The sequence below is a fragment of the Aphelocoma coerulescens genome, chromosome 3, assembly GCF_041296385.1.
Source record: "Aphelocoma coerulescens isolate FSJ_1873_10779 chromosome 3, UR_Acoe_1.0, whole genome shotgun sequence".
Classification (NCBI taxonomy): domain Eukaryota; kingdom Metazoa; phylum Chordata; class Aves; order Passeriformes; family Corvidae; genus Aphelocoma; species Aphelocoma coerulescens.
Genome location: NC_091016.1, coordinates 34,814,198 through 34,841,855, shown reverse-complemented (window position 1 = coordinate 34,841,855; position 27,658 = coordinate 34,814,198). Strand labels below are relative to the sequence as shown.

The window sequence follows — 27,658 nt, the reverse complement described above, 5'->3', positions numbered from 1 at the left end:
CATTATCCACTTAAGGAGCAGACACAATACTACGTGAACTGGTTGGCCAATCATTCTGCAAGCAGAAACTACTCAAACAAAAGTCACAGTGAATTTGCAAACTACTCAAACAAAAGTCACAGAATTTGCAAAAAGCTTTGTTTGCATAAATCAATTGATTGAAAATTTTAGACTAACAAGTAGTTGAGCAAAAGTCTGTCTGTTCTTCACTGCCTGAGAAGAAATGCAATTTCAGTGAATTTATGACCCAATTAAACACCAGTTTTCCTTAATGCCCAGTAACCAGTTAGGAGATTGAAAGCTCTGTTTTCTCTGTGAGGGCTGCCTTCTACATATGAAAAAGAATGAGAATGCCAAATACCAAAGCAGCTAGAAATATTTCTTAGATTATTACTATGGTGTCTTCCAACAGAAAACTCAGATTGCTTCACTGCTGTTAATTAATTAAGCCTAGAAACACTTACGCCGGGAAGTTTGATATCACCACCCCTTTTTACAGATGAGGGGAAAACAAGATGTAACATTCAGAATTCAGGGTTACTCAGTGAATGAGGGGCAGAACCAGAAATAAAACCTGGGAATCCTGGCTCAGAGTCTCCTCTTATAATCTCTGAACAAAGCTTCTTTCCTGTAAAATTCCATCTAAGCTCTTCATAGAATAATTAGAGCCAATTTATTTCTTCACTCGTTAACAATGAAATCTGACAGGCTTTGTACTCAGGATGCTGAAGCTCAGTTAGGGGAGCAAGGCTCTTCTCCATGAGAGGAGGCCTGGAATGTCAGTCTTTAGGTGGCTTAGTAGGGGCATGGTTCCAGCTGCCAGGTACTTGAACTCCTGCCCAAATCCCTGTGACAAAGCTTGAAGGAAGAACTGGAATGTAAATGTGATCTACCATAAATGTTAGGGAAGGATCAGACAAATAGAAGCTGGTTTTGCAATGATAAAACTTTGCCCTCAGTGGCACTTAAGAAGTACGAAAGAACATTTACCTGCCTTGGTATTAGGTAGGTTTCTCCTTTCCTTTGGTTTCATTTGCCCCTTTTTCAGGTGGACAGACTGAAAAAGCTCTGAGACACAGAGAGATTCATGGCAGTACTTCAGATGTGCCCCTCAATTCTGTCTTCTTATGTTCCATCAGATCTGGAGGACACAAAGTTCCTCAGGGCTTACAGCTCACTTACAGCTCACTTGCAGCTCACTAGCAGTGACTTGCACTACCTTGAGATGTGCAGTAAGGTCATGAGTCATTCTCCACCTCCCCTACCCAGGGCAAATGGCTCACCATCCGCTCTGTCATCACTCCCAAGGTTTCCTCAGAGGGCAAGAAACTGGCACATGAAGAGCTACAGAAGTGCCGACCACCCAATATTTTGAAACTCTGACGGTTGCTCCGCACCTCTTAACTGTAGGCCACTACATTTGAAGTTAGAACAGCCCATACTAGGGAGTACATTTAAACATGTGCCCTACTTGCTCAGCATCCCATGATGGAGGCTCTGGTAGAGGAGGGCAGTCAAGATTTCCACATTAAAAAGCCTGACTTTTGCTGCTTTGAAATATTTTCCTTCTTCAAAGCAAAACAAGAAAGACTATTCTCACAAAGCTTCATGGGAAACTCTGCAGGCCCTCTGCCTTGCTCTCTTCAGCTTTTGGCAAAGGACACACGAGGACACTGGCCATAAAGTCCAGACACCAGCAGAGGTGAGGGAGGGACCATCTTTTACAAGAAATCCTTGTGGAGTGTGGAAGCTCATCTTTCCTGTTTCTTCAGTGTCATCTGCCCCATCTTTCCCAAGGCTCCAAGCTCCAGTCCAGTAGGTGACATGTTTGAATTGACTTTGATCATCTAGAAATAGTTTGCTGTTTGCTGTCCCCTTGTTCCAAATGAAGATTTATGGCTATACTTGGTTAACAAATTGCTTCTCCTTTGGCCCCAGATGTCTGCTATAGCCCTTCCCTTTGCTCTTGGGCATTTTCAGTCACCAGGACAGTGTGCATCACCTCCTGTAGTGGAAAAGATTGACAGAAAAGCCCATTGTCTTAACATCTGGGGACAAATCACCCAGACTCCCTCAGTCCAGCATTACCTTGGTGACCTATAGAGCAGAAGTTCATACACACCTTTTCCTACAGGGATGATAAGGTTCCAGTCAAGGTCTGGGGAGTGTGAGGAGGCTGAAAACAGGGAACAGAGAGAAGGAAAGAACAGAGAAGACCACTTATGTCTATCAAACCAAAACTAAAAGGTCTGGGGAACAAAGGAGGTTGGCTTTGCCTTTGGCTCAAGATCAAAGCCTGAAGGTGGCTGTGGCTTTCTGATCTTCTAGCTGAAAGCAGCAGAGGCTTTTTTTCTTATGATACTGACAGCACTGAGAGCTGCTTGCAAGAGTCCAAAATCTCAGGAAGAGAGCCACAAGGATATGAGCTTTCCCATCACTTGATTTTCATTTGGAGGGGATGAGGTTGGTGGGATTTGAGTATCATGTGGCAGGGAAGAGAGTTGAGGCTGCAGTACCTCAATGGCTTCAGGGAGACCGAGAGCAAACACAACCACAATTGCTTATCTGTTTGCAGCAGGGTCAGGGGAGGCTACAGGATAGGGAAGGGGCTATTTCTTCACCAAGCTGTGTGTTCAGTGGAAACACAAGCTGGCAAGAAAGGAGAGTTCAGCTGAAGCCTAGAACATGAAACTGAACAGGTGGCTTTCTAACAAAAAGCTAAATGGGAAATTCCTGAGTCTGCTTCATTGCAGCAAATGATGGCAAGCCAAAGAGAAGGGAACCGGGTTAATTTGAAATCCAGAGGGACTAGATACTCTGCTGAGCTAAAATTTGTGTCTTTGTTACATAGATACAGTTTTCTTGTGGGCATCTACCTTTTTCAAATGTGAATCAGAGTGGCTGAGGACACTCTGGGGAGAGGACAGCCTTCTACAGTGTTGAAACTTTGCCCAGAAGTCACACCAGCCTTCTGTTTGTTCATAAATAACCCAGCACATCAGTCACTGACCATGGAGCCTGGCAATTGAGACAAATCACTGGGACTGAGAGGTTAGACAGCACTAGATACAGTAACTAGCATCCATTGAAGCAGACATTTGAGCTTCTGGGGGTGATACACATCCCCTCCTTTTAGGAGATCCACAGTTCAGGAGTACAGTTGATGTATAATATCTCTTCCAGAATTTCTTGCATATGAAAAGATTCTGGCAATCTGCTGGAAACCAGGAAAAGAACTGAGCTAACCCAAGAGGAGCTGGGTTTTATGTCCTTTTCCATCCTGAGGCACGGGAACATTTTTACAAGTTAGCATGTTGGTGTCTCCCTGTAGAACAGCTGGGATCAATAGCAGATGGCACAGGGGCTTGTCCAGAAGAAGGACTAACAAGGCATGAAAATGCCTTCCATGGCCAGTGGAGCTGTAGGAAAAGAGACCTCTGCAGCTGTCCACATTAACAACTCACAAATAATATAACTAACCAATAGGAAGGTTACTGTAAATTCATCAGACAAATATTATTCAACCATCTGAAGAACAGCTTGACTAATGAAAAAATTATTTGTGATAATTCCAGAAGGATGATAACACATTGGGAAAAGTACAGAGAAGTGATACTGGGCTGATTAAGAAACTAGAAAGCAGGCCTTAGAGTGAAAGACTCCAGGAGCTCAATCTGCTCAAACAGAGGTCATGTGAAGGGTTGACTTGATCAGAGTCTCTTGGTGATGCATAAAACCAGAGATTTGATAACTGAAACTGGATGAATTCTGACTAGAGAAAAACCCTGATATTTTAGAAGTGAGAGTAATTAATCAGTTTATGTAAGGCTTCTGGTAGATTTCTCCATTCATTTGCAGTATTAAAAAAAAAAAATTCCCCTAAAAGTCACTCTGCATTTCCAAGAAAAAGCAATTCAGAGTGATACTGCAGCCTATGGTATGCAGGAGCTCAGACTAATGATATCACTGGCCCCTTCCTACTTTGCAATCTCTAAACTAATGAGCAGGTTACTCAAAACTGACAGTAGAATTGTATGTGGACTCATTGCATCATTTAGGTTGGAAGAGACCTCAAAGAAGGTAAGTTGCTGAACAGATACACCGTTTGTCAATGTTATTCAGCAGGCGCTAATTATGATGTTTGCAATGACTGAGGAGATCAATGGAAAGACTCCTAGTGACAACATCAACCTGAGTAAAGCACTATCTACAAGACACACCTTCACTCCCTTTGTTCTTCAAGGAGAAAAGTCCTCTTTGCAGATGCCTTTTGCCCCTTGCCGTACCTGTCTTTCTCTGCCTTCCACCAGCAAAAGGGACTTAGCACTAACTCAGACAGGATTTAACTCACTAATGATTGCACAGTGCTTCAGGAGCCTCATTTGGGAGATTCAGTCTATTCCTGTGTGATCCCACTCACTGATTCTCTTAGACAAATGGGGGCAGGTACTTGCCTCCTTGTATCTGGCAGCTACTGCAATAACAGCTTCAAAAATAGATTTTGGCAGAGAATTAAAAAAAAATTAAAAGTCTCCTGACTTTAAAGGCTAGAACAAGGATTAGAAAAGGCTGCTTCATCTGGTAATTCACAGAGAGATGGAAAGTTCCTTCAGTGATGACTGTGTATCATTCGTTGAATAGAGTCACTGCCTGAAACTGCCTTCCCAGTTCCATGTAGCTAAAAAAAAGTAAAAATGCTGCTCTTCTTGTGACCAAATGTGAAGTCACTCTTTGGATCATGGGATAATGTCATAAGGGCTTGGTCTGACTCATTTTAAGAGAGAAGATTTTCAAATCAGTGAACAAGACAGTTCAGCATGGCAGTTCAGTCTCCAGCCTGTCAGTGGATTTCACATCTAAAATCATAACAAAAGCTGCTAGAAGGGAAACAGGCCCACTGCTCAGCTGCCTTTTTTTGTGTATCTACTTGAAGCCCGTCTTGCAGAGAGCTCTTAGCCTCTAGACTAAACACTGCTTGGAGCTGAAATAAATAGGAATGAACAATGGTTAGGATGCTCAAGTCAGTTGGTAGTGTGGTAATGTGGTTGTACTGGACGAGAAGAGAGGGTGAAGAGACAGAAGTCCATCTGTATGCACTCCTTTGACAGGAGGTTTGTTTTGCTGAAGTATAATCACTTCTCTCCTTTGTAAAGACCACCAACTTTTTTACACATGAGAAGATAAAACTGTCCTTATCTCAGAGCTGCCAATAGGTACAAACAAGGAAGTGTAACTGTCCTTACCTCCGAGATGCCAAGAGTGACACAGAAAATGAACCGTGTGAGACCACACAGGAGGACTGCCTGATGTAAGGCCCTTAACTGGAAGACCAAAACCTCAGTTCTCATGCCAGCCTACTGCTGATGGAAGGATATGATTTCACCTGCTCTCTGGAGTGGCACATTACCCTAGTTGACTACAGCAGTGGATGGGACTTTAAATATCTAAGGTTGGATGGTATCAGGTTAAGACCTCAGCCCAACCTCTTTATGTTTTGTTTTAGCTAAAACTTCCTCCACAGAACTCATTGAAATCAGTGGGAAACCTCTCAAGGATGCCAGTGAGCTCAGCAGAAAGCCATGCAGATGAAGATCCAGCCCTTGGTGGTTTCAGCTTTGTTTTGGGAGTTTTAGGCTAGATTTTCAAAACAGTTCAGCTGCTGGTACCAAACAATTGCCAGGGCTGTTTCATTCCTTGTGACTGGGAATGGGTGTCATGTCATGTGGGAGAGTCAGAGGCTGGGAAGGTACAGCATTTCCCCAGTGACAACTCTGAGCCATGCATATGGGGCAATCACACCTGTTGCCAAAGGGGCTGGAGTCCTGGGTGCAAATGCACTTGAAGATGGTCTCTGTATGTGTGCTGTCCCACTCTCTTGGATTTCTGGATAGCCACAGTCATACTGGAAAATTATTAACTTTTTCTGGAGAATCCCAGCCACTCCAACCTAATTTCTCTGTTGATCAGTCAGTGAGTTACAAGCTCCTTCTGGAACAGAGACAACCTCACTGGAAGCAATGTCAATGAACACAGCAGAGCAGGCAGCTACTCTATCTTCCCTTTTAACCAGAGACTGCAGCAGAGTTACGGAAGGTTACACACCCTGAGCATCCTGGACCACAATGCCAATTGCAACAGTCTCCCTTTCTTGAGAAAAAAGTCAGAATCAAGCAAACGGCCCTTGCTCTTTCTTGTATTTCACACTATTTGACCTTTCTACTCAGCAGTTCTAAGAACGAGAAAATGAAGCCAAGATTGGCTGCTGGTAGATCTCCTGAAAGGGTTAAATGATAAATTGTATCTGACTGAATGAACCCATGAGGCCTAAAGCAATTCCGTCTCTCTAAACCTTGGGACTTCATTGGGAGGGGTATAGCTGCATATGAATGAATGTAGTAGGGAGACACGAGTGCCCCCTAAGTTTCTAAGTTTACACGCAAGCATTTACAGCAGCTGGAGATGTGAGATACAATTGTGGCTGAAGAATGGGCTGGGACTTTTGTCAAGGTACCAGTTAGTCACTGGTCTCAGTGTGCTGCTCTCTGAAGACAATGCAGTGCTGGGTTCTGACCTCACATGAAAAGAATGAAAAAGAAACCACCAAAAAACCCTACAGGGGATATTTTCTATAGGCAGAACTAGAAAAAAAATATGAAAATTGTCCTTTTTTGGATGAAAGTCTGAAATCTTCAGACTTTTCTATGTAAATTAATTGGTTTTTTTAATGTAACAAAAACCCCAACCCAGTGAAAAATGTTTACTCTTTTCCTCATCTTTCCTTTCTCCTCTTCTACTTTTCTCCACTCCATTATTGAAAAGGGGTTGAGAGGAAAATAGACAATATTCTGAAGAGATTAAATGTTCTTGAAGGGAAAAGTTTTGAACAAAGGTCTATGAGCACTTCCACTTCTGGACATTTGACATGTTGAGCTCCCCTCTCCATAATTTCTGCGTTCTTCAGGGAAATCCATTTGCCGCTGGGGTTAAGTGCTTCAATTATTAATCCAGGTATATAACCAGGGCTGAATGCAGCCACTATGTGACTGCTCTCTCATCATATGAGTGGGAATATTCACAGAAAGTGTATGGAAGGTGTGGCCTCTTCATGTTCCTGTGTAACTCAGCTCCTAATTAAATTCCCTAAATGTGAGCTGAACAGCAGGAGACCTCCTGTGGGACAGGTAAGTTGGTACAGAGGGGTATCATTATTCCCACTTTCCAATTATTGCTTCATGAAAAATACTCAGTTATAAAATGTCTGGAATGGATGCTGAGCTAGATATAGAAGTGAACTGTTTGCCAGTGTTAGATGCTTCCATAACATGCACATCACCATGCCTTTCTCAGCTGGTGAGCAGTAGTTTGCAAAGTCTGGGTGAACATGGAGTGGTTTTACCAGACGTTGAGTGAGATGCTATGGAACAGCAGTCGTATGGTGTTTGAGGTTTGTCTTTGTAACTGGCTCCAGCAATCAAATACACCTCCTCCCAAGCTGTTGTTTCCTACTCTGTACATAAATCTTCCATCTACTTAGCTTGAATTTTGGGTTTTGCTATGAAAGACCTTCTAGATATGAGACATGATTGCCTAGAGAAGGCAGGCAGATAATCTCAGTTGTAGAGTTATATTTTTCAGTGTTAGCTTTCTGGGTTTGCCCTTTAAAGATATGACAGTTGTGTATAAGTGGAAGTAATTTAGCCCTGGAGGGGTGAAATTCTTTTTTAAGCTCTTCATGTAATCTTAGTTTGTTATTGCAAAAAGATCTCTAACCAGGAGGAACTGGGTCCAATCTGATGCTGAATTAAAAATAACTAGAAATCCTGGGGCAGTCCTCTGCAGTGCCAGAGTGGTTGCCAGATGCAGTTGGCGTCAGATGTACGTCTAACTCAAGTGCATTTGCCTGTATTTCACCCACAGGTATTGCAGGCAGGAGATCAGCTGGAGGGGTGTCCTGCTGCCTCTCTTGCAAGTCGAGGCTCACCAAGGCCATCCTGTTGATGCAGAGGGTTCAATGAGGTGCCACACCACAACACTGGCAATTGTACAAATACAGAGTAGAAGACAGTTCCTGTCTAGAAGAGGCAAAAGCCTGCAACTGGCAGCAGAAAAGTGCAATGATTGCCTCTGGTTGTTCAGCAGCTCAGAAAACCCTTGGAACTGATTTGGCTCTGCAGACGCTTTGAAAACAAATTTAATCCCATTCCAGTAAATTCTTCTGGTTTACTGCTAGCATGAAATGCTCTGACCACTATTTTACATGGAAGCAAGAGGTCACTACAAACAGTACTGGTTTATGTGAACTCTTCAATGGCTGCAACAGGATTTCAAAATGATGTAAGAGTATTTTTGTGCTGACGAAGAGGTGAGATCTTCAGTTATCCAGAACTAGGTCATCAGAAGCTAATGCAGGGCAGGGCTGGGAATATCAGTCCACCAGTCCTATCCCAGTATGGACTGGGTCATGTGAGCAGGCAGAATATTTGGACAGGAATTTATCTAAGGTCAGATGGTATGGGCCATGTTTAATCATATTTACAGATCTGATTTTTAGGCAACTATGCCCCTTGGACACATACTGAGGTTAGACTAGATAGCAAGGTAACCTTAAAGATCTGGGCTAGAGTTATGAGATCAGTTACAGTTAGAGAGCAACACCTAGTCTCTTACTGATCTACACAGTTGTGAAGAGCAGTTTTTCCTTTAATGGTGAGGTTAGAGTCCATGTTGTGAGAGTTGGGGAAAAAAGGAAGGTAAATAGTTTTTCTGATTCCTTTGTTTAGGGTAACTTTTGGGGAAAACATGTGATTCAGTCTAGCTTTGTTTTGTGGGCAGTTCAAGAATATCTTGGTCTATATAAGATGTGGAGAAATAGCTTGTTCTTTTTCAGACAAGGAGTATTTCCAGAAAGATAGCTTGAGCTATATTTACATTATTTGATCTAGCAGTTTGACATCACTGAAGAATATAACATGGGCTAAAAGGTGACAAATGTACACGTATCTTTACTGATCAACAAAACCCTTGCAACAGGCCACCTATGAATATTGTTACAGTCTTTATCTTCTTAACCTGGTACACTGCCTCCCCTCTATAGGAGGGAGACTATTTCTTTATATTTGGGCATGATGGGGCAAGGCCAGATGGTCATTGCTTATGAAATAGAAAGAGGAAAGACAGTCTCTTTGCAGGGATTGTGCAAAAGTCAAAGAACACACATTGTGCGTCATTAGGGCTTTCAAATTGCTTGTATGTTTTTAAGGAAAATGGGTCTAGGGAGACTACAGCAGAAGAAAAGGGTTTAGGGAACTAGCCAGAGACAGTTATGCAAGAGCCTAAGACTTCAAACAGATTTCTACATACATTCCTGCTGAACCTCATTTCTAGTACTTGTTCCTTTATGATGATTCCGATGTTTTTAAGTATTCATCCCAGGTCTAGCTTGAACCTGAGCTAAGCAGACAGAAATGAATGGAACACTGCCCTGCTTAACTCTGTTTTTCTGCTATCCCATCAGGTGTGAACGAGTGACTGGCTTCAGAAGCACAAATCTGTGGAAAAAGGAGCGATGATGCATTCAGCGCTTGCAGCTATGAAGCCCTGGGGCCTTCTCAGCCCAATGTTCATACATCAAACATCCATCAAACCACAAGACACTGCAAATCTATGTCACTCTCCTCCTTCCCAGCTCTCTGCCCTTCATAAAATCCACCAACATACCTACTCAAAATTCCTCAGAGACACACTTTTACCAGACACAGACAGACAGATAGACAGACATCAGTTAGTGAGGCACAGCTCATAAGTAACTCACTAAAGAGTCTTCTGGGATAAGGGAGGGAACTGCTGTGGGTGTATTGTTCCAGTCCCATCATTTCCCAAAACACTGAATGAAATAATAACTTGTTTATAATACTGCATGACATCAAGGCAATGCTACATAGCTGCACTTGAGAAACAGCTTTGAACCCTGTGACCTTCCTTCAAGTGAGAAAGTCTTTAGGGAGGCCATGGGATGCAGAAAGCTGTATCCCTCTTCTTGTTCTCTAGATCCACTTGTACACTTGAACCACCTGTTTTCCCTTACAGCTGATCACTCTGGCTTAAAGCTAAAGACATCCCCTTGCCAAGAAGCGATACGAGCGATACACCAATTCATTCCAGAGCAGATTTTTGACATAAAACAAACCAAGTCCAGGCACTTGATCCAGTCTCCTCCAACAAGCTATGGGAGGAAAAAAATTAATTCCCTATCTGTCACACCATGTTCACATTACATAACTATCCTTTCCCTTTGCCTTTACCTACCCTGCTTAAAAGTATCGGATCTTGCAGGTTCACAGCTTTGATTTTGATACACTCTTTCTTTTCCCTAATACCACAACTAATTCCTTTGTATTACATAGCAAACAACTGCACCTTCCTTTGAAGGTGCACTAGGTATGCTGCCTGATTGAATTCAGTGTTTCTAAGCAATAGAGAGCATCTGCTGACCAGTTAACCTCTTGTATTTTTTTCTTTTACAGTGTAGTAAAAATGAAACCAATCCAAAATTTAGAAGGGGGAAAAAAGTGTCAAAACAAATGAGAACTGATCCTGCTCTACTGAGAGAAGGTCTACTTTAGAGATGCAATCTAATGCACCTCCTATCTTGTCTTTCCCCTAGGCAGCTTCTTCCAAAGAAAGGAATAATATCTTCAGCATCAGTGCGGGTGTCTTATGTCTGGGGGACTAATCGCTTCCAGGACTGAACCCTGATGACTTAAGCTGCTCTGTGTACAAAACTCCATGCATGGAAGGCAGAAACATTGTTTTGTTGCCCCAAAAAGGGAAGAAGGTTTCAAGGCTTGCTAAAAACAACCTCTGATCAGCTGTACACATCTAGACACTGTTGTCTTTGGTATCCCAGATGGTCCCAGCTGTTGGCATAAGCACTGACAATGACATTCATTTCTTTTTGCACACAAGTCCTATGCAAGCCCAATTTTTCAGCTGCCTGCTGATGGGAAATGAAATTCACACAGAGAAGAGCTGTCCTTGAGGCCCACAGGATCCCAAAGCTTGTGGAAAAAATGGGAAGGATTAGTTGTAGGATCACTTCCGGCTACTATCTAATTTTATCTGTGTGTCACTGATACAGAACGTCATTCTTTTTATTATGAGAACCCCTCGACAAACAGGGCTAAAAATAAAAAGCAAGAGCTCGGAGCTGGCACAAACTGTGCTACATGGACTCCAATTTGTATAGCAGGAACTATAATCACTCTGAGACGTGCCCAAGCCCTCGGGCATCCCACGGGATTTCAGTCACTTGTTTACAAGGTGTTTTGATTTGCAGCTGTTTGACTGTGGCATTTCAAGAGGGGGCGGTTTGAAAGGATGTTGTTACTTTGGATGCCGGGATTGGGAAATGGGTATTGAAAAATCACACAAGAAACAGGCGAGTGCTGTCTTTGTTCTTCCCTCCTTACATATGAATGACGTCGGTGCTGGGGAAAGGAGCTCCAGAACAGATCCAGAGACCAATGCTCTGGAAGGAATAAGCAGGGTACAGGTAAATCTCTGAAAACAGAGCTGTGCCCTAACCACACCAGAGTGCCCCACATCTGATCTAGGAGGACTAAGTTCTGGAGGTAAGAAGAGAACCATCCAAACCCATTGCTTTTCCACGTTTTCTAACAAGATTATCAGCAAATAAATTGATACTGTGCCATGGACACACCTAAGAACTAGGCTAAAGGCCATTACTAGCTCACTTCAAACAGACCAGCAGCTGAAATGGATTTAGTCACTAGCTCAAAGTGATTTAGCACTTCAGATGGCTCTTTCCATAATTCCCGCTCTCCTGACCTGAACAGTTCCTCTTTCAGAACTGCATTAAGCTAATGCCCATTTTCTTCTCGGCCCTATTGGGATAATGGATTCAGATATGCAGAAAGAATGTAAAAATCCATCTGTTATCTGGGATGAGTGATTTGCACAATAGTGCCCATGAGTGTTTGTTTAACACTGCGGACAGCAGAACACTGCTAAGTGGTAACACGCTGAGAAAGGGAAAGCAAGAAGGGAGGAGAAACTACCCTGGCTGTTAAAAGCTGTGTCCACCAATCTGTCTGCATTTTTTTGGCTTAGTTAGCTGTTTGCCTGTTTTTTGTGGGAAACCAGGAAGGACACGTGGAGCTTTTCCCAGGCTTCAGTGTTATTCTCTTGTTTCCAGCACTGGATTTTGTATGCATTAATTACAGTAACTCACGTAGAAGATCTAGTGCCAAGAGGATATTTACCTTGCAAACATTTCATCTGCTACCCCCCCTCCCCTTCTGTGACTTTTTTGAGCGATGAGTGACTGGAGGTGCCGCGTGCACTTGAAGAAGCATCGCCCTCGCCAGCCTCAGACACCAGCCCTTTGCCTGCTCAGAATGTGCCAGAAACCTGGCTGCACTTTCTTGGCAGGGAGCAGCCATCTCCTCACTTCCTGGAGGTGAAGGAGAGCTCAACCTAGAATATAAAGCATAAAAATGGAAGAAATCAGTTAGATTATACCATGACAAAATTCTGTTTTTCTAGCAAGATAAAAACCCACCCTATGTTTGATTCTGAGTGACATTGATCAGTTTGGCACAAGCATCATCTCTGCTGGAGTCATGAGTGACTTCTCTTTAAGCAAGTACCAGAATTATCCAGGCTGGCATTACAGTTCATCACACTCCTTGCTTTCTTTAGGCAAAGTTGAAGGAAAAATTTGCATTTGCACTGCACATGCCATCGAAGATCTCAAAGAACATGACTTATCCTAGCCCACATGCCAAACCTGAGTCGGAGCCAGGGTCAGACATTCTCACTCTCTCTCCTTTCCTCCAGCCACAATAACTTTTCCTCAAGGTCAGCAATGACTGTTGCCAGCAGGGGCATGCGACACTGTCAACACCTTGCCACACATACCAGCTTCAGACTCCCTGGGTTTTACCCATAGCTATTGAAAACTGTCTACAGAAGAGGCTGCTAAAAAGGAAGTTGAAGACTGTCGAAGTCTATTCTAATCCACAGTGTCTATATTTATGCAGCCCTTGTCACAGCAGAGCAGAGAAAATGTCACTGGAACAGTTTTCTTTTTGCCAACAGGCAAGAGGTTTAAAAAGAGACAGTAACCTCTATTTGATGATATATTTCTACAAATGTTTAACTTGCTATTTCATTTAGAAATCATCTTTAATGTTGATTTATATTCCTGGCAGTGAAGTCAGGAGGTTGGCAATCCTACTCCTTTTCAGTCTGTGCTCTGACTGAGGCAATAACGCAGATCAAAGAGAAGGAGTCTTACAGCACTCACATTTTATCATCTTGAATGTTTTCAAGTTCTCACTCTGATATTCATGGGCAGATTATGTAACTACTAGATTTATATTTCTGAAGGCCACATAGTAAAGACTGAAATGTTGTATCATTAAGAGGAAGTATTTGGAAATAATTGAATTGAATCAAGGAACAACATCTCAAGTAAACACTTGACACAAGCAGCAATGCTTTCCTGGAGATGTTGTTTTGTGCCAGTGTTTTATTGGGTCAGCCATTTGTTTTCATGCCATAGAATATAAAATTAACTGCATGTTATTATACATTCTAAGTCTTGTTCTTCATCTAAATATGTCAAGCTGACATTTTTATTACCTTAGTAATTGCTAAATATTCAAGGATTTGAATTCCATCAATAACAGTTAACCTAACTGATGGAAGCAGAGCAAGCCACAGACCTTCTGTGAATTTTTTAGAGGATACTATATTACAGTTCAGTATCTAAGGGGTCAGAGGAATATGAAGACTTGCCTTGGTGCCTGTCTTGAGCCTCCCTGCCCATGGCTTTTGTACAGTATCTCATGAACACTGATAGGTTTAGTTGCCTAATGACTTGGGGACTTTGACACCATAGCAGCACCCCCTTTTTTGTAAAAAAGAAAGGCAGGCAGAGGTTAGTAGATCATAGCATTATCAGGGTTGGAAGAGACCTTTAAGATTATCTAGTCCGTCAACCCAGCACTATCACTGTGACCCCTAAATCACTAAATCATCTCCCTGCACCAGATCCAGACACCTCTTAAACACCTCCAGGGATGGTGACTCCATCATGCAACTTATTCCAGTGCCTAAAATGCATTGAAGGATGAGAGAACAGATTGAGAGCAGCCCTGAGGAGAAGGACTTGCGGGTGTTGGTTGATGAGAAGCTCAACGTGACCCGGCCATGTGCAGGTTGGCTGGGGCTCTGAGCAACCTGGTCCAGTGGGAAGCGTCCCTGCCCACAGTAGGGAGTTGGGATGAGATGATCTTTAAGGTCCCTTCCAACCCAAACTGCTGTATGTTTCCATGCAGTGGGGCAGAACTGAGACGTTCTGCCAGCCAGGGGGCACAGGCTGGGGGGCCATCACAGCCGGGCATGTCCCCCTCTGCACTGGCCCTGCTGCCGTGACCCAGTGCCAGATACATGGGTGGGCTGTCAGCACGTGCCTGGATAGGCCTGCATGGGGACATCACAGAATCACAGAATTGTTAGGGTTGGAAAGGACCTCTGGAAATCATTTAGTCCAACCCCCCTGCCAAGGCAGGGTCACCTACAGCAGATCACTCAGGAACACACCTAGGTGGGCTTTAAATGTCTCCAGAGAGGGAGACTCCACAACTTCCCTGGGCAGCCTGTCCCAGTGCTCTGACACACTCAGTGTAAAGAAATTCTTCCTCATGTTGAGGTGGAACTTCCTGTGTTTTAGTTTATGTCCACTGCACCTTGTCTTGTCACTAGGCACCATCCTCTTGGCACCCACCTTTGAGTATTTACATGCACTAGTGAGATCCCCTCTCGGTTTTCTCTTCTCTAGATTAAACAGGCCCAGCTCCCTCAGCCTTTCCTTGTAAGAGAGATGCTCCAGCCCCTTTGTTGCCCTCCACTGGATACTGTCCAACAGCTCCATGTCTCTTCTGTAGTGAGGAGCACAGAACTGGACACAGCACTCCACATGTGGCCTCCCCAGGGCTCAGCGGAGGGGCAGGACCACCTCCCTCGACCTGCTGGCCACAGACTGTGCTGGATGCAGCCCAGGCTACCGCTGGCCCTTCAGGCCGGGCATCCGGGATTCCCCAGGCCTGGCACTGGCACTGGCTCTGGCACTGGCACTGGCACTGGCACTGCAGCGCCTGCGGCCCCGCCCCCGGGCGGCCCGGCCCTGCCCGCCCGGCCCCGCGCCCCGGACGCGGTTGTGGCGGCGGAAGGGGCGGGGCGGGCGGCTGCGGGCCCGGCGCGATGTTCCTGACGGCGGCGGCCCGTGAGTGGCGCGGGCGCGGCGGGGCCGGGCGGCGGCGGCGGCCGCGGGGGCGGCCGTGGGGGCGGGCGCACGGGCGCGCGCCCCGGCGGCGGCGCGACCTTCCCGGCCCTTCCCGGCCCTTCCCTGCCCTTCCCTGCCCTTCCCCTCCTTCGGCCGCGGGGCCTCCCGGCGTGCCCCGGAGGAAGCTCAGGGTGACCTCAGCAAGACTTGCGTAGACACAATATAGATGAGCTTTCTTTTTTTTTTTTTTAGTGGGGTTTTGCATTTGTGCTGCAGAGGTATGATTACTTTAAATTCAGTGAGCTGACAGAAATTCAGCCTGTTTCATGCTATGCTGCGGGTTAGAGCAGCGAACCCAAAAGCAGCCTCGTGGGAAGGTCGGGCTCGGCTGAGAAGGGCTCCCCGCTCTGCACCTGTGGCCATGCAAACCCCTGAGTTGGCACCAGAGCAGGAGCCGAAGCAGGAGTGGGTGGAAACAAGTCGGGGAGACTGGGACTGCAGTTTGCACCAGCAGTGCTGCTCACATCTGTCTTAACTTCACATTCACCCAGAGAATTCATACTCAGCACTGAAGCTGAAAACTCACTGAGAACATCTGGAGGCTGCAGCAAGTGCAGCCTGTCACGCTGGGCACTGCATTTGCACAGACACTTACAAAGGTGCTATGATGGCAGAAAGAGCAGGGAACTGACAGCACTTGCAAGAATGAGTGATGCTTTATCGTGACAGTAAATCTCTTTGCACTATCTCTCTGGGGCTTTAGCAAAGTCAGGCAGTGGAAAACACTTAATCTTTATTTACTGCATAAAAGGAAACAAGATAAAATGTTAACTGTTTCTTCTGTTTTTCTCTTCTTCATGTGGCAAAAATCCCCAGTGGCCAAGAGCAAATCTAAGTAAGTGATGTTTTCCTCACCAGTTTTTGATTGCTGGTATATCTTTGCAAAATGTTAAGCTTCTCTAGATCTTTTTAATATACCCAAGAGAATTTCAGTCCTTGAGTCTAGCTGCCTCCTCTCACCCATGCTGTATGTGTGTCTTCTCACAGGTAAGTACAGAATGGTGGGAAACTCTCCCATGGGTTCTGAACTTGCAGCAAAGGCAGGTTTTGTCCTATGGGCTGTCACACTGAGCTCAGCTGTAATCTCCAAAGCGCCCTGCACAGGGGGAGGCACACCTCTGTGCTCTGTGATTAGAGGCTGTAAATGAGCCACATACTCTTCCTGTTGTTCTCCTGTCATACCTTTTTAGCTGAGAAGAGTAAACTGAGGTGCAGCGTGGATCTTTGTTGTCTGTGGCGTGGACTTTGGGCAAGTGCTGTGAAGCTTTCCCATAGCCAGAGTGCAGAACACTTCCTCGGTTTAGCACATTCCTGTGTTTATATATGAGGAGTGGACAGGGTGCAGTTAGGGCTCTTAGCTTGCTCTGTAGTCCAGCTCAGCAGAGATGTTCGTGGGCTGTGGAAGAAAATTAGTCATAGTCCTCTGACCTGTAAAGAAAGCTGATGGTGTGTTAAGGGTTGGAAAGGAAGGAATATGTACTTTGAGCACACCAGTACTCTTACAGTGTGGGCACAAGGAGACAAGATCATGTGGAGAAACTGACTTGGATGCAAAATGCTGTTTGTAAGAAAATTAGCTAGACAAATCCAAGAGGCTAAACTGGTACATTTATGTGAACGCATTCCTGTCTTCCCATTCCCAGAAGTTGCATTCTGTGTGAGTGTATTATATTTGGTACCCCACAGGCCCAGGATCTATGGCCTTTGGTACATTTTCTGTATTTTGGTTTTTTTAAGAATCTGCCCCCTATAGAGCCAGTACCAGCCTCTTGCCACATTTGAGCAGATTCTTCTGTTACAGAATTTCTGCACAATTGTCAGGCTTTTAAATTAAGAAAGCTCTTCCCAAGTATGTGCCTGACAGAGAGCAGTTTGACATCTCATCATTCTACTGTTACCTGTTCATAAAAACAAACAGAGCAAAGGGGGAGATTTCTGCAAGGTGAAAAAGTAGATTTTTTTAAATGGTGTTACTAATGTTAATGTAGGGATTTCTACCACACGCTCCATTTTATTTCATTTCATTTTATTCTATTTTTTATCCCGATGTTTCTTTCTCTGTTCTTTTACAGTCCCATATGCACTTCAGCAATATATTCTTACATTATTTATCCTTCTCCACCCCCTTTGGGTTTCTTCCTGTGCCCCAACAGCTTTCCAGTCTTGTTTTCTGCCTCTGCTCCTTGTTCCATTTCTTCACAGGGGAGTAATTCTTTTTAACAAGGTCTATTGTTCAGAATAGGCTTGGCCTCAAATGTGTGGTGCACAAGAATTTCAAGGCCTGGTCACACTGATGCCACTGATTCCCCCAGAAAGGGGAAATTGCACAGAGGCTTTGAGGAAGTGAGTGAGGTATAGGGAAAGGAGTCTTTGTGGTTACTGGTGCTTCACAGCACACCTGCAGTAGTGTACAGGAGAGGGATAATCCCAAGAATATGCTTGGTCAGTTGTCTGCAGGAATCCAGTGTCTTTATTTTGAGCTCAAATTTGATTGCAAAGCTGAAAAGGAAGAGCTTAAGGAAGTACACTGGTCAGAGCTGCACAAGTGAGGAAAAATGGGTTAATTTTGACAGATCATTTTGTGTTAGAAACAGGAAAATAAAGGCAAATGAAAAGTGAACTGAATGCCCGCATACAGAGATGTATCCATCTCTCCATTGAAATGGAAGAGAAAGACGTAATTTACAGACTGGTTAAAGGGTTTAACGTTTCTTTTGAAACTTCAGAAGATGCTCTCTGTCTGGGAAGTTGCTCAGATCTTGGCATACTTCCAGAATGGGAGCTTGGAGCAGCTTCCTCAGTCTCCTGCTCCCAGGACACCACAGTTGCTGCCAGCCTGCTCTGCAAACCGAGAGCCCTCCAGTAGGGAAGGGGGTTCCCGTGGCTGGGTTAACATCAAGCTCTGTATCTCTAGCAGGATGGATGGTGCCAAGGGGTTCTGCTTCCCTTTTGCATGCCTCTTGTGCCAGCCTATCTGCTTAGCTTCCTCTCTGCATGAGGAAGTGATAGTCTGCGATACAGTGTTATCTACAGCCTGAACATCTTTAACGACCATCATCCTTCCTCTCTTGCCATTAGCTTTTAAGCCATAGTGACTCAATCATATGCTGATTTTCCTCATTTCTTTTTTTCTTGTTTTTATTCCTCCTACCTCACTTTTCTCTAGGCTGGTATCTTGTTGAGGAATTATTTACCTAAGCTTGATGCTGGAGCTTATGGTTTAGTGTTTGTCTGTGTTAAAAGTTAAGCATACAGAGTTTTCATACTCCCATCACTGAAGTTGAAATGAAGTGTCTTATGTGACTGTGCCAAACTGCGTATGCTGAAAGCTTGTCCATTGGCCAGTGCCCTGGCAGATGTGGGCCCTCGCTAAATGCCTGTGCACTGACACAGAGACATCCCTTGTGACTTTAGATACATTCTGGTGAGGATGAAGAGCGCTGCAGAGACAGGCTACTGTTTCAACATCAGGAGACTCCGACTGCAGGAAAAACTGGTCTTACTGAGATACGATCCCATCGGTAAGAACTTGGGGAAGAAGTCAGCATGCTTTGTATAAGCTTCTCTGACTCTGGGGGGGAAAAGATTTGAATGCAGCAGGATTTTTCCCATCTAAGCAGAATATGTCATAACATGTTTCATACTCAAATGACTGTATTGTTGCTGTTCTTCATGACATTCCAGTGGGAAGTAAATGTTACCCTCATTTTACAGATTGTGGCAGTGAAACAAAGCAATAACTTGCCTGACACATCAGAGACTTTGATGACAGCCATGCCACATGTCACTGGCGAAGTCAAGTGACACAGGAGTTCTTTCATTCTGTTTCTTTGTGTGGTTTGCTAGACTGTGCTACCTCCAACAAGCAGGCACAAAGTACACATCAACAGAAGTGTTCTGTTCAGCTGCCGTGGGAGCTCTAGACCAGAAATTTTAACCATCTCTTACAAAATGGACTTTTTCTTCTAAAGAAATAGGCACAAATTCTTCCCGTTCCACAAATGATTATCACTCTCCAGATGACAGTTAGTGGATTCTTTTATGTTCCCCTGGTCCTTGCAGATATTCTCAGTTTAAGAATCTGATTTGTTGGACAGGTTATAGCACTTGCCAAACTGCCTTTTGCTCACCCAGCTTTTTGAAAGGTGACTAAGGGTTCAAGTTTCTGTGGTTAACATTAAAAAGCTGAATTTAATATTAAAAAGCTTAATTTGGGTAAACTTAGAATTTAAACCAAACTATGTCAGAAATAACATGGTGGAGCTAATGCAAAAAAGGCTTATTTAAAGTTACAGAATATAAGAAATTTATTAAGCAGCTCTAAGTACATAATGCATGGACAGTAGTTACATGACTCAAGCTTATTTTTTTTTTAAATTTTATATTCTTGTTAGAGGTCTACCTTTTCATTCTCAGAGCTAACAGTACAGGAGCTCTGAGAGGTGAGAGAAACCACCAGAGAAGCAATATGCTGTCATCAAAGGTGACAGAGGCTGTGGCTTTCTTTTTGAATTCCACACAGAAGGGGAATCAGAGATCTCTGGGACTATTTTCTTGAATAAGAAAAATAAATTATTGCATTGAAACATCGTGCAGAGTGATCCTCCAGAAGCTTTGCAACTTTTAGGGAAGTGAAGAAAGAGAAGAACTCATACAGAACATGTAGTAGGTTGCCGAAGAAAGCTCTGATCTTTGTAGCCTGTAGTAGAACACAAGTGAGAAATTGATGTGAGAAAGTGTTGCATGTGTGAAGGGAAGTAAATTTGAGTCTAGATAACAACTCACATCAGGAATATGTTAGGAAGCATTTTCACTTGGCATGTGTTTTCACCTTATGTTTTGTACTTCTCAGAAACCTGGGACGTCCGCAGAATGAAGCTTTTTAGTGAAGTAGTGGCAGGCTTGCCCAAGTTTCACTACCTCCCAACTGCAGCAACAGAATCTGTAATATCTGCAGTATTTCTTAAAACGAAACTTTTATGTGGAAGAAGAGATTTTGTTGTTGTGTGGATTGCTCTTGCGTAGCTTTCAATGGAATTCATGTAATGAAATTCAACCAAACAGTGTTGATTTTCAAATGGCATTGTAAAGCTTTGCTTTGATTTATTTTGTAATTTTGGGGTTTTATTAATGCTTTGACTATGCTTAACCTGTAGTGACTTTGCAAACACCTGCATCAGGCATTGTGGACAGGGCCAGTTTGTGCCTCGTTGAGAGATCCACAGGACAATTGGTTAACTTCTCAGTCAGCCTGTGAGGCTGACTAGATCCAGCTCATCATCTGTAGTTGTTTGGGCTCTGCAGTTGAAGAGTAGTAAAAAGCAGAAAGAACCTATTTTTGTCTCTACATTGAGCAGCTGTGACTCAGAATAGTCACACAGAGCAGCTGTTGAGTGTTTTCAGTCACTTGCATCCTGATACTTATTCTCACAGAGGTAAAGTGGACATCTTAGGAAGTAAAAATTACATGTGGTAAAGTGAAAGCACCACTAAACTCCTTCAAGAGTTGGTTAACAACGGTGCTGTGCCAGTCAGTTGCTCCACACTCATTTAAGCAGTGAAGGCAGCCAGGAGAAAAGGAACGTGGGCTGGCTGAATTGAATTTTAACACTTCAGGCTTCTTAACGGATTCTTTTTTCTCTTTTTTTTTTCCCCCTGTAGCAAAACAACGTGTCCTCTTCACAGAGAAGAGAAAAATCCGCTCTGTGTGAACAATGACTGGACTTGATTTATACATGAGGAGAGGATGGTCTGGGGGGAGGACAGGGTGAACACTGATTCAGAAATCCAGCAACATGGGCTGAAAAGAGAGGAAATGAACTGGGATCACCATCTCCTGTGATTTGAAGGCCATTGTGAATAAAACAATGTAGAGAGAGATGTCTGGACATAGATCATCACAGTAACATTTATTTATCTTTTGAGTTATTTTTACAGTGCTCAATTTAAAAAAATTAAATAGCAAATCCCATTGTCTGTGTTTTCTATTGTGAAAGAGGCTGTAATCTTCAAAGGAACTATTGTTTTATAAAGCAATAAAAATTAACATTTTCCACAGCAGGAATTCAATGGCAGGATTGCAAGTTTTTCTAACCTACCAGCCACAGATGCGACAGTAGTGACCACGAGCTGGTGTCATTACTTGGAGGGGTAATGTTGCACCAGCTCCTTCTGAGGAAAGAAGCAATGGGAACCTAGATGAGTTTTTGGATAAGCTATTACCATGGTTAAAAGGGCTGTATTATTTTCAGCCAGGTTAGTAGGATGGATTTTTCACTCCTGGGTTTTTGTCAAACATGAAGGAAACAGACAAGGTAGTTCTCCGATGTAAGGGGTTTTTTTCTGTAACTAGCTTGCCTGTGTTTAGAGCAAGATGGCTAAAAACATTTTTCAAGGTCTACCTCCGTAGCAGTCCTGTCCTATTTGCAGTTGGAGGGCCCCTCCCGAGTGGGGAAGCACGGAGTGCAGTGCCACACCTGAGGCATGTGGGCACAGGTGGGCCCAAGCTTGATATACGGGGCTTTGTTGTGAGCCAGACACTGGCCCTGGTGTTTGAGCACTGAAGTTCCAGTCTCAAAGCTGATGCTCTGCTTCATGTGCTGCCATTTCACATCAGAAGTTGTGATAAAATCAAGTAAAAATACTGCCAGGAGCCCAATACCCTCTGGGTGTTTTGCTGTAAACTTTATGTAGTAGAGCGCACTGTGTGGGACGACCACAAGCTCAGGGCTGTGTGGGGCCAGAGACACCTGCTGTGCTGTGTTTGAAAGACCCACCACCCCCACCCCATCTTACTGCTGTAGAACAGGAACACACAGGATTCCTGAAATAAGAAGCAAAGAAACTCTCCTGGCCTTTTCAATCAGCAGAAGAGAACCTCAGTGCAGTCAGGAGAATAATGCTGTCTGGTATGAGATAAAATCAGTACAGCGAGCTAGACAATCAATTAGAAAAGGTCCTGAGGCAAGTCCTTCCTGTAAGGATATGAAGATTGTGTCCCCGGTGCCTGGACGCTCACTGATGCGACACAGTTAGACTTCCTGATCATTTCCTCCATGGATAACTTGGGATAGTAAGCCAGGTAGAAGGCTAGTGCTCCCACAAAACTGTCTCCAGCACCCTAGAATAAAATAACAAACAAGCTGAAGTGTATTTGCACAGGGAAACAATTCAGATGCCTTTACAGGAAAGACACAAGTTGTAGCACTGATTGCAGGGGTCAGGAAATTGTTCTGTGGTTGAGTTCAATTCACTTTCCTATGCCTAGGAAATTCTGCAAAGTTAAACTAATGCCACAATACTATCCTTGTGCCCAGCTGCTGAGTCAAGGTGCACATTATAATATGGCTTAAAACTTAAAGAAAAAGAAAAGCAAGTGTGCCACAGTTCAGCAAGACACTGTTATAAACACTGCTGTTGAAACTTCCTGTTGTTGGAGTGTCCGATTTTGATTTCTCAACCTGGATGTTTCATTAAAGCTATTTTTCTCATTTAACTTCTGTTTTTCATAAAGGTCAGTGGTAGAAGGGGCAGAGAAAAGGGGAAAAAAAATAAGCCATGTGGCTTGTGGTGTCTGCAAATTCCTAGTTGCGGAGTGATACAGTTTGATGCTTCCAGAACTTAGCTTTTGTTTATTAAAAAGGTCCCACTGACATTAAAAACTATGATTGCATCTATAAACCACTCCTATTCCTGGGGCAAGCTTTGCCACCTGTGCTGAGTTTGACCATGAAGGATGAGGACAGTGGGTGGCATTCACCTGGAGCTCTGGCAGCCATGGCCCTCTTGAGCTACCCGTCATTCCCAGGCCATGCCCTGCCTGCCCCGTGGGAGCCCTCGGGAGGCAGGGAGTACATCTGTCCCACATGGGCACCAGCCACACCCCAGCTTGCTCTGACCCTCTTGCTCAGATACCACTGGCTGTGCTCTGGTCAACAGGGAATGACAGCTGTTCGCCTCCCAAGTGCTTTTTAACAATAACTGTTGTTTAGCGATGTTCAGCGCTATGAAGTGTCCCCAACAACTGGCAAAATTTAACTTCATTGATGGCCATTTTTAACTTGATTTGCTCATTTCAGTCCACAGTGTTCTTTCCTCCTCCTTCCCTAAAACTGGCTTGATTTCTAAGGCCAGACTGATACCAATTCTTGTTGGTACCATAAAACTGGTCCTAAGGTCCCTTCTTTTTAAGCATACTTTTGTTCCAGTGAAGGCATTAAATTAGACACACTAGTACTATCTTATTTCATTCCAGATCCAGTATATGGACTATCTCCCCTGAGGGATTTTGCCTCTTTATTGTCATAAATAGGCACCAAGAGTCATGGGACAAGAGCAAAGGGCCTGGAAAAACTTCATTAAAACAGCTCAGCAAAATTTCTACTGGAAGTTAAGACTAGGAAGTAATTTTCCAATTTCAAGTACTAGTGTTTCTCAGTCTTAAACTCTTACTTGCCCTGAAATCAGCTGCATTTAATATCATTCCAACAAAACAATGCCACTTACATAGAAATTTGTTTCTAATGTTGCAAGCACCTGACAGGGCAGAGCAGTGAGGCAGAGCAAGCGACACTAATGAGGGTGAGCACAGGATAGGGGCCCTACCCCAGGCCTGGCCTCTCCTTGCCCAGCCATAGCACAGTGGCTGTTTGAATTGGTGTTTCCAGTCAGAAAATTCCCTGCATAACTCTTGCTTGGCCTGGAGTTTGAATGTTCTCTTCCATCAGGATACAATGGAGAGCATGGCCTGGCAAATGACAAGTTAATAAGCGAAGCAGTGCCCCTGCATGCAGCTGTAGCAGCACCTGTTTCAACAGTTCTGTATTCCTGAACATACCAAGGGCAGGTGAAGGTTTTTATCAATTTCTGTTGGGCCTTTGTCTCCCTTCTGGTTTCCGGAGTGTTCCCACAATGGCAGGTGGAGCAGGAGCAGGTGACTGCTAGTTAAGCATTGCCAGTGCCTTTTGTCTGATGCATAATACAAAAATCTCCATCCCATCTTAGAGTTCGTAATCTAATCAGTGCATGATTAATTATTAAAGCTATTTTGGTGCTGTTGTTATAGACAGGAATAGGATTTCATCATGCAGATCTGTTCTGCTGTAGCTCTAGCAGGAAGAACATTGTTTTCAGTGATCACTGGGAAATGGAAGTAGCCAAATATTTTAATGAGTAATACTCAGAATATCTGGTGTCAAATAGTATAAACTATTACCTGGCAGCAGCATGGAGCAGAATACTGTCTGTCTGACTTTTCTTTAATAATTGCTGCACTGTTGGCTATTGGAACAAAAAAGACTAACCACGTATCACACAGGTCTTAGTCCCTATGCCAGTGAGATGGAGTGTACGTTCTCCCTGCAATGTTCCTGTGGCTCCCTGCTCGTGCGTGACACTCTGAGGTTGTGAGATGGCTGGAGATCTCCCCTTTAGTGTGGCTGAACAATGATAAATGACTCTGAAAGCAGAAAAGGGAGAGAACAGCAGACTCCCATCCAGAATGGAAAAAGGCCCCGTAGCATTTTTTTTGCAAGAGAAAAGATTACAGGGTGATTGGAGAATATACTGAAGGATTTGATGCCAGTAAACTTTTGCTGAAATCCTCACTTCCCATGCACAGACTGAAGCAGTCAGTATCTGCAAAGCCTAGCTATTACAGACCTGAAGGGTATCATAAATTCAGCTGTTGGTAAGTGAACGTTTTGTGGAGGGGGTGTTTTCAATACAGGAGCTGCTGCACTAAGACCAGCATCATGCATCAGATGGATTATGTAGATACCCTGCTCAGCCTTGCTTCTGGTCTGTGCAGACATGACTGGTCAAACATGACTAAAAGAGCAATAGCAGAACTGATTCAGATGCAAGGTTAACTGCAGTAAGGACTATATCTGGCTTACAGAAAGAGACCTTCCTTTCTTTGGTGTTGTGGATTAAACTACATTGGGTTTGGTAGATTCAGAAAAGGTTGGCACAGAGTACTAGAAGAAATAGGCTCAGAGTAAAATCAAGATTACACAAACACTGGAATAGCAAATAGCAGATTTACATTTAGCTGTTTCAAAACCTGCTCTAAGAAAAATAATTCTAACTTAACTTCACAAAAAAAAGAATTTGAAAATGACCAGATGAGAGTGCCCATTGACAAAATATAAACACAGAGTATGTAATATTTTACATTCTTCAGCATTTGTCTTCCGGGAATTCTAATACACTGCAGACTTTGAGATAATCCTCATATCCTTGAGTGCCTGGAGACAATTCATTCCATAATTATGAAAGTATAACATATTTAGCCTTTCTGTAAAGCAGGAGATGCTAGTTTGTTTGAAATAAAATAAAGAATTGGATTTTTAAATTGTCTGATATGGTGTGGCTCATTCTTAAATACAAATGTCATGGTTTTGACTAACTTTTATGGTTTTGAAGCAGTTTTGAAAACCTATTTATATTCTGTGCCACTAGTCTGTAAGGTCCTTGTTTTCCTGTGTGTCTGGAAAAGGGCATTTTTGTTTCTTACAATCCCACACTGATTGAGATTCTGTGCCTCTAGAGAAGAGAAGACCCATGAAAACACTTCTATTTATACCTTAGCTTTTGTTAGTCCTGATTTGTCAGAAGCTGGTTCACAACTTTAGTATAACTATTTTTATACGATGCTGCCCTGAGAAGCTTTTTAAGGAAAGTGCTTTGTAAGTGGAAACTATATTGTTCAACAGCCTTTCCAGCACGTAAAGCCTTTTTCAATCCATCATTTACAGACTATTAGGATGCATTTCACTTATGCAATAAGATAACTTGCTCACCAAAAAAATTTGGCAGCCAAGAGGCCAAAAGCTACAGTTCACAGAGTGGCAGCAGCTGCACCACCTTGTTCCAGAGCAATCTTTTGCTCAGCCTTTGCCCTCCCAGCCTGTCCTTCTGGGCAAGAGCAACAGCAACATGGAAGAACATTGAGAGGGCTCTGGCTCCCGAAACCTGACATTGTTACTGAACCTCAGAAAACTTTTCTCAGGTGATTTTTAAGAAGTCGCAGTCCTAGTGCAGTCTGGCTATTAACATGGATTCATTCCATTAAATAGATTGTAAGAACATGTTACCAAGGCCCAAAGAAACACCTGAAAAGGATGTTGTATAGCAGTACAAGAGAAATGTTTTGCCTGTAATGATAAACTCTTCATTTAGTGCATAAATTAAAACATCAACCCAAAAGCTGTCAAAAACTGCATTATGATGTAGAACCGTAACTGGGAACATGTTACTGTGGTCAGTAACATTGCTCACAATGCTGCTTATAGTCTCCAAGGAGCATTCACAAAAGTGCACAAATGAACAAAGCCTGAGGATTACACTGACTTAGTGCAGTCTACATCCATGGCAATGCAGAGATGCCCAACTCTGTCGAAGGAATTGGGCCTTGGAGAATTCCTGTTGTATTTATAGCACTCCACAACTGTGTGATACTGGATTATGCTAAGGATGTTATCGCTCTGTCACATCTGCTCAACATTCCTTGCTGTACCTCTGCCTACTCTGTACCCGAACTGCAAATTAGCCCTATGTAACACAAAAATAGCTGTCAGCAAAGGCACTCACTATCCATTGCTCACAAGTGGGAAAAGCCTACGTCTCCCTACAAGAATCCCTGGGCTGTGCTTTGATGAAAGGTTACTAGTGGAGCTGGAGAAACATTTACAGCCTTTGGATATATTCAGATAGTCTTGTGCCATTAGGGTCTATGTCTCAGCTAAGGGATGATTTCAACTGAAATGCTCAGGGAGTAAAATATCCTTTGGTGACAGCATGTGGTGGGGAGACCCTGGATGGACACCAGATGTTCACCAAAGCCACTCTGTCACCCCCCTGTTCAGCTGAACAAGGGAGAGAAAATAGAACAAAAGGCTTGTGGATTGGAATAAGGGCAGGGAGCAATCACCATTACAGGTAAAACAGACCTGACTTGGGGAAATTCCCTTATTACCAATCAGATCCGAGTAGGATAATGAGAAGTAAAGCAAACCTTAAAACACCTTCCCCCCACGCTCTATTCTTCCCAAGCTTAATTTCACTTCCAATTTCTCTACCTCCTCCCCAGACAGCACCACAGGGTGACAGGGAATGGGTTTGTGGTCAGTTCACCACATGTCTCTGCTGCTCCTTCCTCCTCAGGGGAAAGACTCCTCACACTCTTCCTCTGCTTCTGCATGGGGTCCCTGCCACAGGAGAGGGTCCTTCATTAAATTCTCTAACATGAGTCCTTCCAACAGGCTACAGTTCCTCATGAACTGCCCC

General features: G+C 43.7%; 2 protein-coding genes across 3 annotated transcripts in view; one reads left to right on the top strand and one right to left on the bottom strand.

Moving 5' to 3' along the window:
* The first annotated feature begins 15,236 nt into the window (after window positions 1-15,236).
* MRPL33 (mitochondrial ribosomal protein L33) lies at window positions 15,237-21,439 on the top strand. Its single transcript, XM_069009803.1, has 4 exons — window positions 15,237-15,310; window positions 16,187-16,205; window positions 18,785-18,891; window positions 21,032-21,439. Exons 1-4 carry the CDS (start codon window positions 15,289-15,291, stop codon window positions 21,079-21,081), a joined length of 198 nt encoding a protein of 65 aa, XP_068865904.1. The 5' UTR covers window positions 15,237-15,288; the 3' UTR covers window positions 21,082-21,439.
* RBKS (ribokinase) overlaps window positions 21,253-27,658 on the bottom strand; it is a 72,560-nt gene continuing 66,154 nt past the window's right edge. For both annotated transcript variants that reach the window (XM_069009801.1, XM_069009802.1), the window contains one exon: window positions 21,253-22,490. In XM_069009801.1, coding sequence (XP_068865902.1) covers window positions 22,317-22,490 — 174 coding nt within the window. In that variant the 3' untranslated portion in view covers window positions 21,253-22,316. The remainder of the gene's footprint in view (window positions 22,491-27,658) is intronic.